The 13,463-nt window shown below is 39.0% G+C and overlaps 1 protein-coding gene across 4 annotated transcripts in view; it reads left to right on the top strand.

The window, feature by feature from the left end:
* The first annotated feature begins 2,995 nt into the window (after positions 1–2,995).
* LOC124593061 (deubiquitinase OTUD6B) overlaps positions 2,996–13,463 on the top strand; it is a 59,458-nt gene continuing 48,990 nt past the window's right edge. For 2 of the 4 annotated variants that reach the window (XR_006977824.1, XM_047131896.1), the window contains exons 1-3: positions 2,996–3,269; positions 4,806–4,948; positions 5,027–5,331. Coding sequence is in view for 3 of the 4 variants with exons in the window: in XM_047131896.1 (XP_046987852.1) it covers positions 3,194–3,269; positions 4,806–4,948; positions 5,027–5,331 (524 nt within the window). In the remaining variant the exon portion in view is untranslated. Of the gene's footprint in view, positions 3,404–4,805; positions 4,949–5,026; positions 5,332–13,463 lie in introns of all 4 variants that reach the window. The other 2 variants (XM_047131894.1, XM_047131897.1) reach the window with 2 other exon arrangements.

The raw sequence follows: 13,463 nt of genomic DNA, 5'->3' as shown, positions 1-13,463 counted from the left end.
CCTGACTCGGTGACTCCAGTTAAAGGTCGTAGTTCCAGGTGATATTTCCAGAGAGGATAGTAACTGGAGCGAACAAATATTTTCGTACTGCTACGGAAATAGCCGCTGGCCATCGCGAATGACAAATAACATGTCAGAAAGTATAACATAATACAGTGGAATATAATAATTATTATCCTCATCATTTGTCAGGAGATTGTCAAAATACGTGAATATATCACAGTAACTGCTAATATTTACAGAATTGGTACACTGACAGAATAAAACACAGTTACGTACTTTTAATAAATTTATCGTACACAGAATACCCGATCTTGACTGTTGCAACCAAGTGCTGTCAAAACTGAAATATAGCAGAATTTTTACCTGAGCTGGTCTATCAGTCTCTGTTACGATATTCATCTACAGAGTAGAAGGAGGGGTCACTGGAAGCGTCTGATTCCACCCGTCTGCTTCGACGTAAAGGTGTTGTGGTGTGCGAATGTCATTACGGCACGGTGTTTATGAGTTGGTTTTTGTGTGTGTGGGGGGGGGGGGGGGGGGGGGCTGTCGATCTAGGTTGCAGTGCCGGAATTTGCTGGTGGTAATTAATTATTATTATTATTTTTTTTTTTTCTAGCTGTGATGTTTTGTGTATTTATGAAGTATTGAATGTGATTTAATTTATGTAGGGATGATTGATTTGTGGACTTTTGGGATTGTGGTTTTATTTTTCGCAGTTGTAGGTGTTGGTTTTTTGGCATCAGTAGCTGTGGTGGACCTATATAGGTCACCGGATAATGACCGATTCCCATTTTCATAATTGTGTGTGTGTTGATGTTTTAGTATCGTCATCTGAGGTTGACCTATGTAGGTCAAGGGAAATGTCTGATTCCAATTTTCGTACTTTTAGTTATGGGTATTGGTGTTTTGGTATGGTCACCTATAGTTGACCTATATTGTTCAAGGGAAGTGTCCGATTCCAGCAGATTTTTTGTTGGTGTAGCAGAATGCTGTATTTTTTTTCTTTTTGTTCTTCATTTTGTGTTTTGGGATCATGGTGTGTTTTTTTTACTAGCTTGTCCTCACCCTAAAACCCCCAACTTCCCGCAGTTGTCCCATTGGTTTGATTGTATTTTTGGTGGGAAATGTTATTGTATTATTTATATGTATCTTCGTGTTTGTTGCCATGTGTATGTAGTGACGTCATAGACACACTTAAAATAGACATTTCCGACATATTGATGATGGGTGGAATCAGACACTTATGTATCAAATAGTCATTCAAACACACTGTAAACCGTGCCTTATCTGAAACCAAGTTTTTAATGGTTGCTGACTTGCTGGCAGCTTATTGAAAATGCATGTTCCTGAATATTAGACCCCTTTTGGACCAAGGTAAGTAATTTTAGGTCTTTATGTAGATTGCTGTTCCCATTTCTAGTACTGATATTATGTATTAAGCTATTGGTTGGAAATACTTGTAACAAATTTCATTAAGGAATAAATATACTAGGAAGCAGTGGTTAGAATACAAAGTTCCTTGAACAGGTTCCTACATGATGTTCTTGAATTGATACCACAAACGATTTTTATTACACGCTTTTACATGCGAAAAACTTTTGCTACGTTTGATGAGTTACCACAGAATATGTTCCCTTATGAAATAATAGAATGAAAAAATGTGGTATGCCCTTCCCAACTGAATTTATTATCGAGTTGTAATCCCAGAAATGTAACACTGTCAACCTTTTCGATCTGCATGTCTTCATATGTTATAAACATGCTGTCGCTGGAGAAATCGAGCAGTTTGCAAATCTGACATAAAACTTGGATTAGCGTACTCACACTTTCCCCAATAGGACTAGCTTTTACAGCACAGGAGTAAACTAATCTGTCACATTACGTATATTTTGTTGTATTACAAGGCTGTACACTTTATTCTATTATGTAAGCAGCACAAGAAATTAAGCTTCGAATTTAACCTACAGTACTCAGTTTACATATTACTTCATACTTAAAAACGCACGTTGTTAACATTTTACTTAAACAGTGCTTTGGCGAAGTTCCGCGTACTTTCTGTCGCAGCTGCGAAGATAATATTTCTAATAGCGACCGATAACCTACAAACATATAATCTGAAACACTAATAATCGTTCTAACATCAACTAAAATGTACCCGGAGTTAATAAGCTGAGGTTATGACACGATTCATACGACATTCCTGCTATTTCACACTACTCGCAGTTATACTGATAACTAAACTGATGGATTCCAACTACGTCGTTATTTAACTGTCGGAGTTATCGGTATTCGCTAGCGAAAAATAACTTGGCAGTTATTAATAACCGTTAACGATAACGGTTATCAAAGAATAACTGGAACTGTGATAACGGTTACTCCAGAATAACCGTTTGGCCCACCGCTAATGAGTACCTTAAAGCAAAGCAAAGCTTAACATCGATAACAGTGTTGTTGTTAAGGCAAATGAGTGGCCTAGTATTAAAAGTGATGTTTAAACACTTAAATATCTGTGACTTAACTGTAGAGAGACACTATGTACGTACACGGTTTTTGTATGATTTCACGTTTTCTTTTCTTATTATTACGGTACAATCTCTCAATGAGTAGTTTATACTGGTGACGTGTATCAGTCATATATTCGTGCCTCAAGTTTTTTTTATTATTTGTAACTAAGGAAGTGCATAACAGAATAACCATTTAGAAAGATACTTTGTAAATGAGGTAGATGGTGTATGTCCAAATCGCGAAGAAGGAAAGAAAGGTCGATGTAAAGAACTCTGGATTGATGGTCATTCCTATCATTTCAAAATACTTCGCGCTATTTGCTTCAAAAGGGATGTTAAATTCGACAAACCTTACTGGCACATCTGCGCACTCGGTTGACAAATCCGTGGATAGCAAACGGCGGATTGGAAAAACACAAATTTGATCGCGTGCCGGGTCAAGTAGGCAGTAGACCAAATGCCAGACACCATGGAGGTATCCAGACACGCGTGTACAACTAAGATCTTTGGATTGTTGACATTGGAGTTGTAGGAGGAGCCAGGAGGTGTTCATATAAGTGCCTATTTCAGACATTAGAAATATTTAACAAGGAGATGACGTTTCTGTGAAATTGAGAGCGGACTTGGTTTGTCCTCCTATTGTACGCGATTTTTTTTCTTTGATAGCAGAACAGTAGAAAGTGACTATGGCAGATGACACGGAATTCATGGATGAAGAAACTCTATTAACGAAACACCGAAAAGAGAAGAAGGAACTGCAAAGTAATTACTGTATCAAAGAAACATATATTGAATTAAGAAGTTCCACAGACATGAGTTTTTAGTGTAATTTTTTGCATGTCCCTGGAAAGCTCACTCTTGGATAAAATTTGGGATAGATTCTTTAATTAACCAAGGTGCCCGCACATCATATTATCAGATTTTTATTAACTATGAACGAACAGCATATCCATGACTACAAGTTTTAAATTAGGACCTTGTGACTTGGATATGGCACACATTCCAGATCTTTGACATTAGTTGAATCAAACGCATATTGATAGCTAAGGATACTTAGGATAATTTGGTTTGTTTGTTTTATTTTGTGCTGTTGGGCATTTGTCATTGGCATAATATCAGAGCATGTCGTATAAGGTCAAAATGATTTGTTTATTTTACCTAGGTGTGGTGTTATTGCATTCCTCCAACGTTTGAAGTAACTTTCCAGACAGTTACAGGGGGACTTGCATTTTAACATAGATAGCGAACCACAGTGAGAGCTGGCATTTAGTACTCGACAGATTCAAATGTCATGGGGATACTGTAGCACATTTGACATTGTTGTAACTAGTAACACCTTGTGTGTTCTAACCCTTTGTGTGTGTCACACCATTTGGTACATTCATTCAACAGAAAAACATCATGTAGTTCTGTTATCTAGGAAAGGAACGGGAATTAGGAGCCCTTTTGTAGGGTACCAATGCAAATTGGGTTGGAAGGAGATAAGTTCACGAGAATGGTAAAATGGAAATGAGCGTTTGGCATCATTGGCCAGGAGGCCCCTTACGGGGCAGATCCAGCCACCTTGGTGCAGATCTTATTACATTTGACGCCACATTGGGCGATCTGCGTACCGCATGGGGATGAAATGATGATGGAGACAACACAACAACCAGTCCCTGAGCGGAGAAAATCCCTGACCCACCTGGAAATCTAACCTGGGCCCGTAGGACGGCCATCCATCGCGCTGACCAGACAGCTATCTGGGCAAACGGCGACACCTAGCATGCCTACAAAGCAGATTGTGTGGTTTAATGTTCTGCCACCCTGGTCAATATTGTGAATGACGTGATTCATAACACAAGCAAATTATTGACTAATGATGTTGTGGCTCCTTTCATTCACTCTGGTTAGATTAGCGTTTTCTGATACGCTGTCAATCAGTTCATGAATTTCTATTGTAGTGAATGGTCTTTATGGTATATGACACTCAGCATATCACATTATAATTGATCATTGTTCTCTTGTGGACAGTATTCCAGTTTTGAGGTTACAATGCCATTATTTTCTCTCAGTAGGAGATAGGCAGCATACTTTTAAAGTTTTACAGTATTTTTTTTCCCCCCAATTTATACTTTTTACTTTTTTATGTCATTGTTGTACACACATCTTTTTAATAAAATTATATGGAAGCAATCACAATTCTGCGTAATATTGACAATGTTTCAGCCTTTTTTTTAACTAGATATTTTACTATGTAGGGCTATTGATATACCTTTTCTGCTGGTATAATTACAAAATCTGTTTTCTTTTTTCCAGGTAAAATTCAAGCACTTAAGAAGACAGCAACAAAAGGTGACAAGAAGAAGAAGAAAGAAGTTATGGAGGAAATTGCTGCACTAGAGATGGAGTTAGAGAAAAAACAGAATGAGGAATTGGATAAACTAAAAGGAATTACGGAGGTTAAGAATGTGCTAATGTTCAACTTTTCACTCAACACATGTTCAACTCACGTAACAGTGGCTTATTTATTTTCATAGGTTAATGGGGTGTCAACAGATACGGAAAAGTTGCATTTAGATGAAAAACAACCTGAAGAAAAAGTAATGGAAGAGGAGGAGGAGGAAGAAGAAAATTGTGGTGGACCACATCTACAGAAACGTATAACAAAAGCACAAAAAAGGAGAGAGAAAAAAGCAACAAAAGAGAAGGAAAGAGAGAGATTAATAGCAATACAGGAGACAGAAAATGTACATGGAGCTAGAAACATAGAAATGCAGAAGATAAAACAAATTCTGAAAGAGAAGAAATTGATGTTACATGAAATACCATCTGATGGCAACTGGTAAGTACTACTGTAACGTCTTCATGCAAAATGTTGAAGGCATACCCCTTCTGACATAATTTGATTAACATGGAGAGTGGTGAGACTGCTTTACTGATTATCTATTTGTAACTATCTTTGGAAGCATGGCACGAACACAGGGTACTTCTTTATAATATTTTTGACTGTATGCAAGCCTTTTTTTTGGGGGGGGGATCAGAATGCAAACTCCCATCTGACTTTTTTAAAAAAAAATGGGGTCAATGCCAAGATAATTCCTTTTGAAATACATGGCCAACTTCAGCAACCTTGCTCTATTGTATCGCACTCAATCCCTGAAGACTTGATTATCAGCAGTAGACCTATGTTACACATCATTTTTTTTCCCCTCACTAGCTATTATAAAAACCTGGTTTTGCTTCAACATTTTCAACTAGTGGTCCTACACCAATGGCTAGTATTGTGATCAATGAGAGCTTCTAAAAAGAGGAGAATTATGGTATGGTATAAAGTTTTTTTATTGTTTATAGTGGTAATGCTGTTTGTAAAAAGAAATTGGAAATTTACATTTTATGAGGGCTAAGACTGACAGCACTATTAAGTTTCACCTACTTTGCTCATGTAATTATTAGGAAATGGAGTAGCATTGCTGCAAGTACTGATGGACGTAGCTTCCGTGCACTGCTTAGCAACTCTCTTGAGAACTTTCAGTAGTTCCTCAGAAATCAAGACTTCTCCACACAGTGGTGCAGATTTTCTGCTTTATTGTCCATGACAGTATACCTTATAATTATTGGCAGGAAAAATAGTTTTATTATATTACAGTTTTTGCATTTTATGTTTTGCCGTCATAAGTGTTAATTTTTTGCAAATTTTGGTGTTATTTTTTGACAGCTTATGTTTCAAGTATGTTCTATATTCTTGTCTTATTTTATTATTCTTCAGTGTTATGTTGAAATTTATCAGTTACATTACATTTATGACATCACAAATCACATTTATTTCCATTTTTGGGAAAAAGAAATGCACATTCAACCTACAAAGTCTAATCAGTGGAACAAATATAACTCCACATCCACTCACTGTTGAAAGCTTTTCAAAACAACGCGTTGTTGTAATTTCTAATTTCTCTTTTGAGACCTGATGCTGCTGGTCCATCAACACTTTGCTTCACTGTAGTGTGAAAACAAATCCCTGGAGTCAATATTTTAACATGGAAGATCAACTGCCTTCATTAAGACAGGAGCCATTTGATAATGTGTGTTTTTTCCTGCTAGCATGGAAAGTTGCTTTTCACAAAATTCTGGAGCGATTTATATCCCTACCCTGCCAGGTATACATAACAGCCTCTTTGCCATGTCAGCAGGATCAGCTGAAAATTGCAATGTGGCATGTTGGCTGTGGCTTGTGATGTAACTGTCTTGTGTTGTGTGATGTCATTGTGGAGTCTTTAAAATGAATTGTCAGCAGAGGGCATGTTGGAATATATGGAGATAGTGTGGGATGTTTGTATTTTTAATATGTGTGTTAGTGTGCCATTGTACTTAATGCTTTGTGTTACTTAGTGTTTTCAGAGTTTGCTTTTTCTGGCGTATCAGTGAATTATGTTAATATCATTAATTGGTTACTGATTTCTTTTCAGTTTTGGGAGTTATTAGTGCATCATTTGAAATTTGTTTATCCATGGTGTGAAATTTAATTGTGTTTGTTGTTTAGCGCTTGATATGGATCTTACGGATAAATTTACTAATCATTATGTGGAAAGTTTTGGAAAAGCAGCCCTCCAATCAGTGAAGAAAAACCCTCATGTTGTGTGATACTTTCATTACACGACCTCATAGGGAAAAAGAACCCTTTGAATTTCTAAATCTCGTAAATAATAGTTCTAATATACAGTTCACTATGGAAAAAGAGGAGAGAGGTCAAATTTCATTTTTGGAGTAGAGAACCTAATGAAACTTAATGACACAAACTATAGGAGTCCCACTCCTGTGGACAGATACCTTCACAGAAATTCCAATCATCATTCCAAGCAGAAAAGAGGAATGATCTAAACATTGATGAACCAGGCTAAAAGATTCTATGACCCACTGTGCTTCGAAGATGAGCTCGATCATTTAAGACTGGCCTTCAGAACAAGTGGCTTCTCTGACAGAGATAAATAGAGCACTACCTCTTAAAAGCTTTATTGCTTCTAATATAAAAAGAACCAACTGAACGGAAACTTTCCTTCCGTTTGTGAAAACTGACACAAATCACATCAGGAAACTACTCAGAAAACACAGTATGTCAACAAGAGGTGTGTGTGAATATTTGAATGCTGCAAAGGACCCATGCCTGCCACTTGCCATAGTGATAGTATATAAAATACCTTGCACTTTTGGCCAAATGTACGTAGTAGTAGTAGTAGTAGTAGTAGTAGCAGCAGCAGCAGCAGCAGCAGCAACAGCAGTAGTAGCAGTATGGTATTCTGCCTTATGGCAGGTCTTGTCATGGGTTAAGCCTCATTCACTTTTGTCTGTCCATAGCCAGTCTTTTCATTTCTGAATGCACTATATGGTGCGGAGACCTGGACATTGAGGAAGGAAGATGAAAGAAGATCGGAGGCACTAGAGATGTGGATTGGAGAAGAATGGAAAAAGTGAAATGGGAAAACCGAGTAAGGAATGAAGAAGTATTAAGAAGAGTTGGAGAAGAAAGAAACATGCTGAAAGTCATCAGAAAGAGAAAACGGAACTGAGAAAGTCATCAGAAAGAGAAAACGGAACTGGATTGGACATTGTTTGAGGAGGGACTGTTTAGTGAAGGAAGGAATGGTGGAGGGAAAAGGGGAAGAGGAAAAAGAAGATACCAAATGCTGGACAATATCAAAGGAGGCAAATGTACATAGGAACTAAAAATAAAAAAAATATGCATTGCACCCAACTTAACAAACACGAGCAGTTGTCTCCTGGGCAAGACTGATAAATAGCACTAGCAAAGTGCATACTAAGACTGGTATACCATAAATATATTTCTCTGACACTGCTTTTAGCAGGATTTAATAATTACTATGCAAGGATGTGCAGACACCATAAAAATTCAGAAGCACTGAAACGATTTCTACAAAAAAGAAGAGTAATTAATTTGTGAGCCTTCGTGCTAATAATTGTACTGAATTAATCATCGTCGACCGATCTGTTGTCTGGCTCAAGGTGCTTAGAGTTGAATATTCATAGGTTTGAACACTCTGTGCATTATGTTCCTTAAGCACTGGAATTCCTTGCTGGAAACTGTAGTAAATAGCTTGGTGATACACAAAATACTCAAAATGCAAAACATATCCTTCAGTTCAAAACTATTTAATGCTAGTTTGGAAAAAATACGCAACAGAACTCCATAAAATCTCAATGATGGCTTGGAGTTAATTTACCGTTGATCTCGGCACCTCAGGCAGCTGGCGCAGGAAGGCGTGTGACAGCTGCATCATAATGGTAATTAACACATACCGCGCGTACACAACACAACTGACACTGCATTGAGAGAAATGTGGTTCATTCACTACATCAGCCCCTAAGGGGAAGCGGAGTACCATCCTAATAGCATTATGGGGAGTGTACTCTCCATCCAGATCTTGGCACGTCAACAGCAGTTCTGCAACAGATGGTGGTGATCTTGGTGCTGGTATAGATGGGTTTGGTCACTGAGCGTGAAGTGGTCACTCATTCTGTGGAACATACACTGTTTTTACTCTCAATCGACCAGTATCTCTTTCGCTGTAACATCTTGTGGAGGCCAGTGTCTTGTGAAGACCTGATTCTGGTTATGTGGAGCATGATGTGAGTGCATGTCTGTAGTGCTTGATGCACGCAGGTGATACGGGTGCCATTCCTTGAGACTTGGTGTGGGCTGAGTCGGGTTACATGTTATCTCAGTTTTAGTATGAAGTTGCTGGTATTGGTACGTAATGATTGTGATGGGCTTGTGCTTCTACAAACTCTCCAGGTAGGAGCAAGGCTTTGGCTTAAACTAGTTTTATACCTGAAGTGTCTAAATCGGGTTTATATGTCATTGGAGGCCCAGCAATATTTTTGGTGCTGACATCCAATCTGAACGCCTTGAGTGAACAACGCCAGTGTTCAATCTTACTGTTGCTGACTGAGTAGTAATTGATGGCCTTGTGATGCACTGTAGCTGAGAACATTGTTAGCTGGGAGAACATGTCCAATTCGGATGTGCAAATTGCGTATTTGACATTAGAAAGTTCCCAGCTGGTGAGCGTATGTGGTGGTTGATCTTACTCCATTGACATTCATCATGGTGTGGGTCCATCCACTAATTTCAACTTCAACACTGTCGATTAGTCATTGAGACGTGTCAGAGCTCTTGGTCAGATTTCTGTGCCCCAGCTAGCGAGGTGAAATCCATGGTGTTGGAACTGTTTGAAATGCTATAGATGTGAGACAGATGTACACCATGTTGTAAATACCTGATACATGCATAATGTCTGCACTGATTTGTGCTATGTATAAAGAGTTGGAAGTGTTGGCAAGGTCAGCAGTTGTTATTTTGCCAAAATGTGTACATCACTGGCTTGTGGTCAATAAAAATTGTGAACACCGTTGATTCCAGTTGTGGGTGGAAGTATTTTATCATCTGACATATTGTAAGGTAAGCTCTCCAGTTCTGCTGAAATGTTGAGAGTGTATGGGAGTAGAAAGCCAAAGGTTCTGCACTTTGCTGCATCAAAAGCCAAAAATGATGTCAATCCAGTGGATTGGTAAAGTCCCATTGATTTGCAGGCTGCCGAGTGCTGTGATAGGTTCTTGTAATACTGCTTAGTGTGGCAAATATCGGCAGCAGAAATTTAAAATTCTGAGAAAAAGCCTTAACTCCCAAGCAATAAGTGGGCATGAAATCTACAGAATGGCGTGTACTTTCCCAGGCACAGGAAGCGAGCCTTCAGATGATATTCTGTGTCCTAAAGAGTCAGTTTGTGGCTGTCCAAAAATACACTTGGCTGTTTTTAGCACTATGCTGTATTTATTTAGCAGTTCCAAAACCTGTATCACATATTGCTCATCTTGTTCCATGGTTGACAAGAAGATGGGGTATCGTTTAAATATGAGAAACAGAAGGGTGGTCCTTGCAGTACCGCATCTATAAATTGCTGCCAAGTTTATGTGGCCTTTTGCATCTGGAGCATCATATACAGACACTCAAACAAACAAAATAGAGTAATGATTGCCGTATTTGGGGAACATCTTCCTCTGCTGTGGGTCTCTGAGTAAGCAACTTAGCACAGTCCAGCACACCAAAAATTGTCAGGCCACGTAATCCATAGTTGTAGGAACAGAATACCAATTTGAGCATTTAGGGCTTGGCAATCTCCACACTAATGTCTTGCATCATTTTTCTGATGTAAAGGGGAGGACCTCGGACTACCGGGTGGAAGCATAATTCCCTCTCTGCATGACGTCAAATTCTGCTTTGACAATCGCTAATTGATCTGGAGCCAAATGTCGTGGTTGACAGGACACTGACAGGCCATTTGTGTCTTGATGAGACAAACACTGTCATGACATACCTCTTTTGGTGCTCCTGGAGGTCGTCAAACCTGGGAACTGTTATAGTAGTCACGCATACTCTGCTCTGCAGAGACAGAAGCCAGACATCGCCATGCTGTTTATACCTTCAACCAATCGCACATTTGTCACATCGAGTAGCGAGTGGTAATATGCTGACAGATGAGCATTGATGATGGGCTGAGTGATGTCCACAATCGTGAAATCCCATATGAAAGTATGGTGTAGCTCCTGGTCTAGTTACTTCCATTGGATGCTGCAGGGCGGTATTGAAGTTGTTCATGGCAAACAGGCAGAAGACTGTTGCTGGCCTACAACAATGTAGCCGTCTCTGAGGAAGGATGCACAAGTTTGATTTGGTATCCAACGAGATATTTGTAGCCTGACTTCTGATCGCTGACAAAAAGGCACTGTTAGGTACACACAGGACGATGTGCGCTTGTGTGCCTGGTCCCCAAATCTCCTGTACTACCAGCAATCAGTGTGATAATCTTGTCCATATGTCGACAAAGTAGCAGAGGAACGATTTCCAGATCTCCTGCGTACTGGCATCTGTTGATGCTGCTGTCTTGCTGGGATGGTAACTCATTGATCCTCTTTGTAAGGGCCTCAATGTTAGCCACTAGATTGTTGTAATCTGCTCTTGTGATCAGTGTTGACACTAGGCTGTGACACATTGCAATTGATGCACTAGTTGAGTCAGATAATGATATTGAAGGAACTGGATTACTCTGTGTCGCCAATGTGCTACGTAGTGACCAACGTACTAATCTGGGCATGGCGTCCACAATTCTGTCTGCAACCTGATCCTGAGCCATCTCCGTCTTTGACGCTATTATGGCTTTCAGTGGCGGCAGCAGACAACTATTCCACAACGTGTGCAGCAGGTTGTTTGCCATTGTCACAGAGTCCACCTCAGTATGCAAATGCCATAAAAATTGGAAGGTTTCTGGTCCCCTATATCTTCCTTTGTTAACGCTTTCTAGAGACTTTCCTCCTGTGGTGCAAAAACCTGTCAGATAAAGTCTGCTTTTAGTTTTTCATTATTGTTTTTGAAAAATGTGTTTACAGTGAATAGTGTTGGACGTGTAAGATATCAGCGGAAGGAAACAAGACTAAACACTAAAATGGCTTCACATATTGTCATTGTGTGAAACAAAACCAGCAACCAGGATGCAGTAAGACATTTTATTATTGACCGGTTTTGACCAGTATGTCTGGCCTTCCTCAGAATAACAACCTGTGTTGAAATTTGTAGCCGGTAGTCCAAACCTGGGAGCTGCAATTTGCGAACAGCACGTGATGCCTAGTGCTTTATTCATCTGCTTCCAAGGTCTACTAAATGGTGGCACTAGCATGTAGTACCTTCTATTTTAAAATGTTTTGAGATGTAGCAGTGCTTTAACTTTTGTTTTTATTGTTTAAGCCACATTTGCACATGTTGTTTTAGGTTTGTAATAACATTTGTGCAAATTCGTATAAGATATATAATGTAAAATTTCTTAATAATGCCTTATGGGCAAAATGTTCGTAGTGGTACTAAGTGACAAGTTGTATAGCTACTAGTGTTGTAAAGGAATGCATGGTATGTTTCAGATTATACAGTGGAAGTTGTCAAGGTTTTTCTGGATGTTCAGCATTTTTATTCTCTCACCCTCCATTTTATTTTTTCATTTTGTTGTGTTAAATATTCTTATTCCCATCTTTAAGCAGCACAAAGTGTGCACTTTGACAAGACATAGCCCTATGCAAATTCGCTTGCACATTGGCGTCTTTCTTTCATTGAAGCCCCTATGCTTCTTTTAGCCTTTTGTCTTTTAATTCAATGGGTGTAATGACACAAAAAATTAATGACTACAATTTTTACACAGGTTGTTATTCTGAGGAAGGCCAGGCATACTGGTCAAAACCAATCAGTGACATAGTGCATCGTTGCTGGTTTTGTTTTAAATTTACCACACATAATCAAAAGGAACTGTCTGGACAACATGAATAAAGTTTATATGTTGTTTACATTTGGTTGTGTGAGCAAGGTGCCACAGACTTTCCATTCCATGCCAGGTTGGACGAATTTCCATGGTGCAGAGAACATTGTTGTTGGATTTTATGAGAAAACATTCCACACTAGCAATTCACAGGACCTGATGATGGAGTGAAAGAAAAACAGTGACTTCTATAATTTCCTGGCCACTGAGAATGCATGTTTCCATGTGCGTATAATAACATTTATGAACTCGCTTTCTACTCTAACGTATGCCAGTGACTCTTCAGTAAAACTTAATTACTAAAACCAAAACTAAAAATCACTTAATATTTCGAGAATAACAGATCATTTGCGCAATCAAAGCAGACCAAACCAAATGAATGGCCTTACCAACACCTGACCATCTCTCAGTACAATTGATGAGCTATGAGAAATCAGCAGGCAAATGAATCATTAAGGGGCCTCAGTAGCATGCAAAACGGCTACCGAACTGAAAATCATGGCACTGCCTAGGCTAACCTATGGAAGCGAACGGTATAGATGATACAGGATAGGGCTACAGATTTAGTTGAGATCACCATTGTTATCATACTGAGTTAGTCGTC

Source organism: Schistocerca americana, chromosome 2 (assembly GCF_021461395.2).
Source record: "Schistocerca americana isolate TAMUIC-IGC-003095 chromosome 2, iqSchAmer2.1, whole genome shotgun sequence".
Lineage (NCBI taxonomy): Eukaryota > Metazoa > Arthropoda > Insecta > Orthoptera > Acrididae > Schistocerca > Schistocerca americana.
This window is presented reverse-complemented; position numbering and strand designations above follow the sequence as displayed.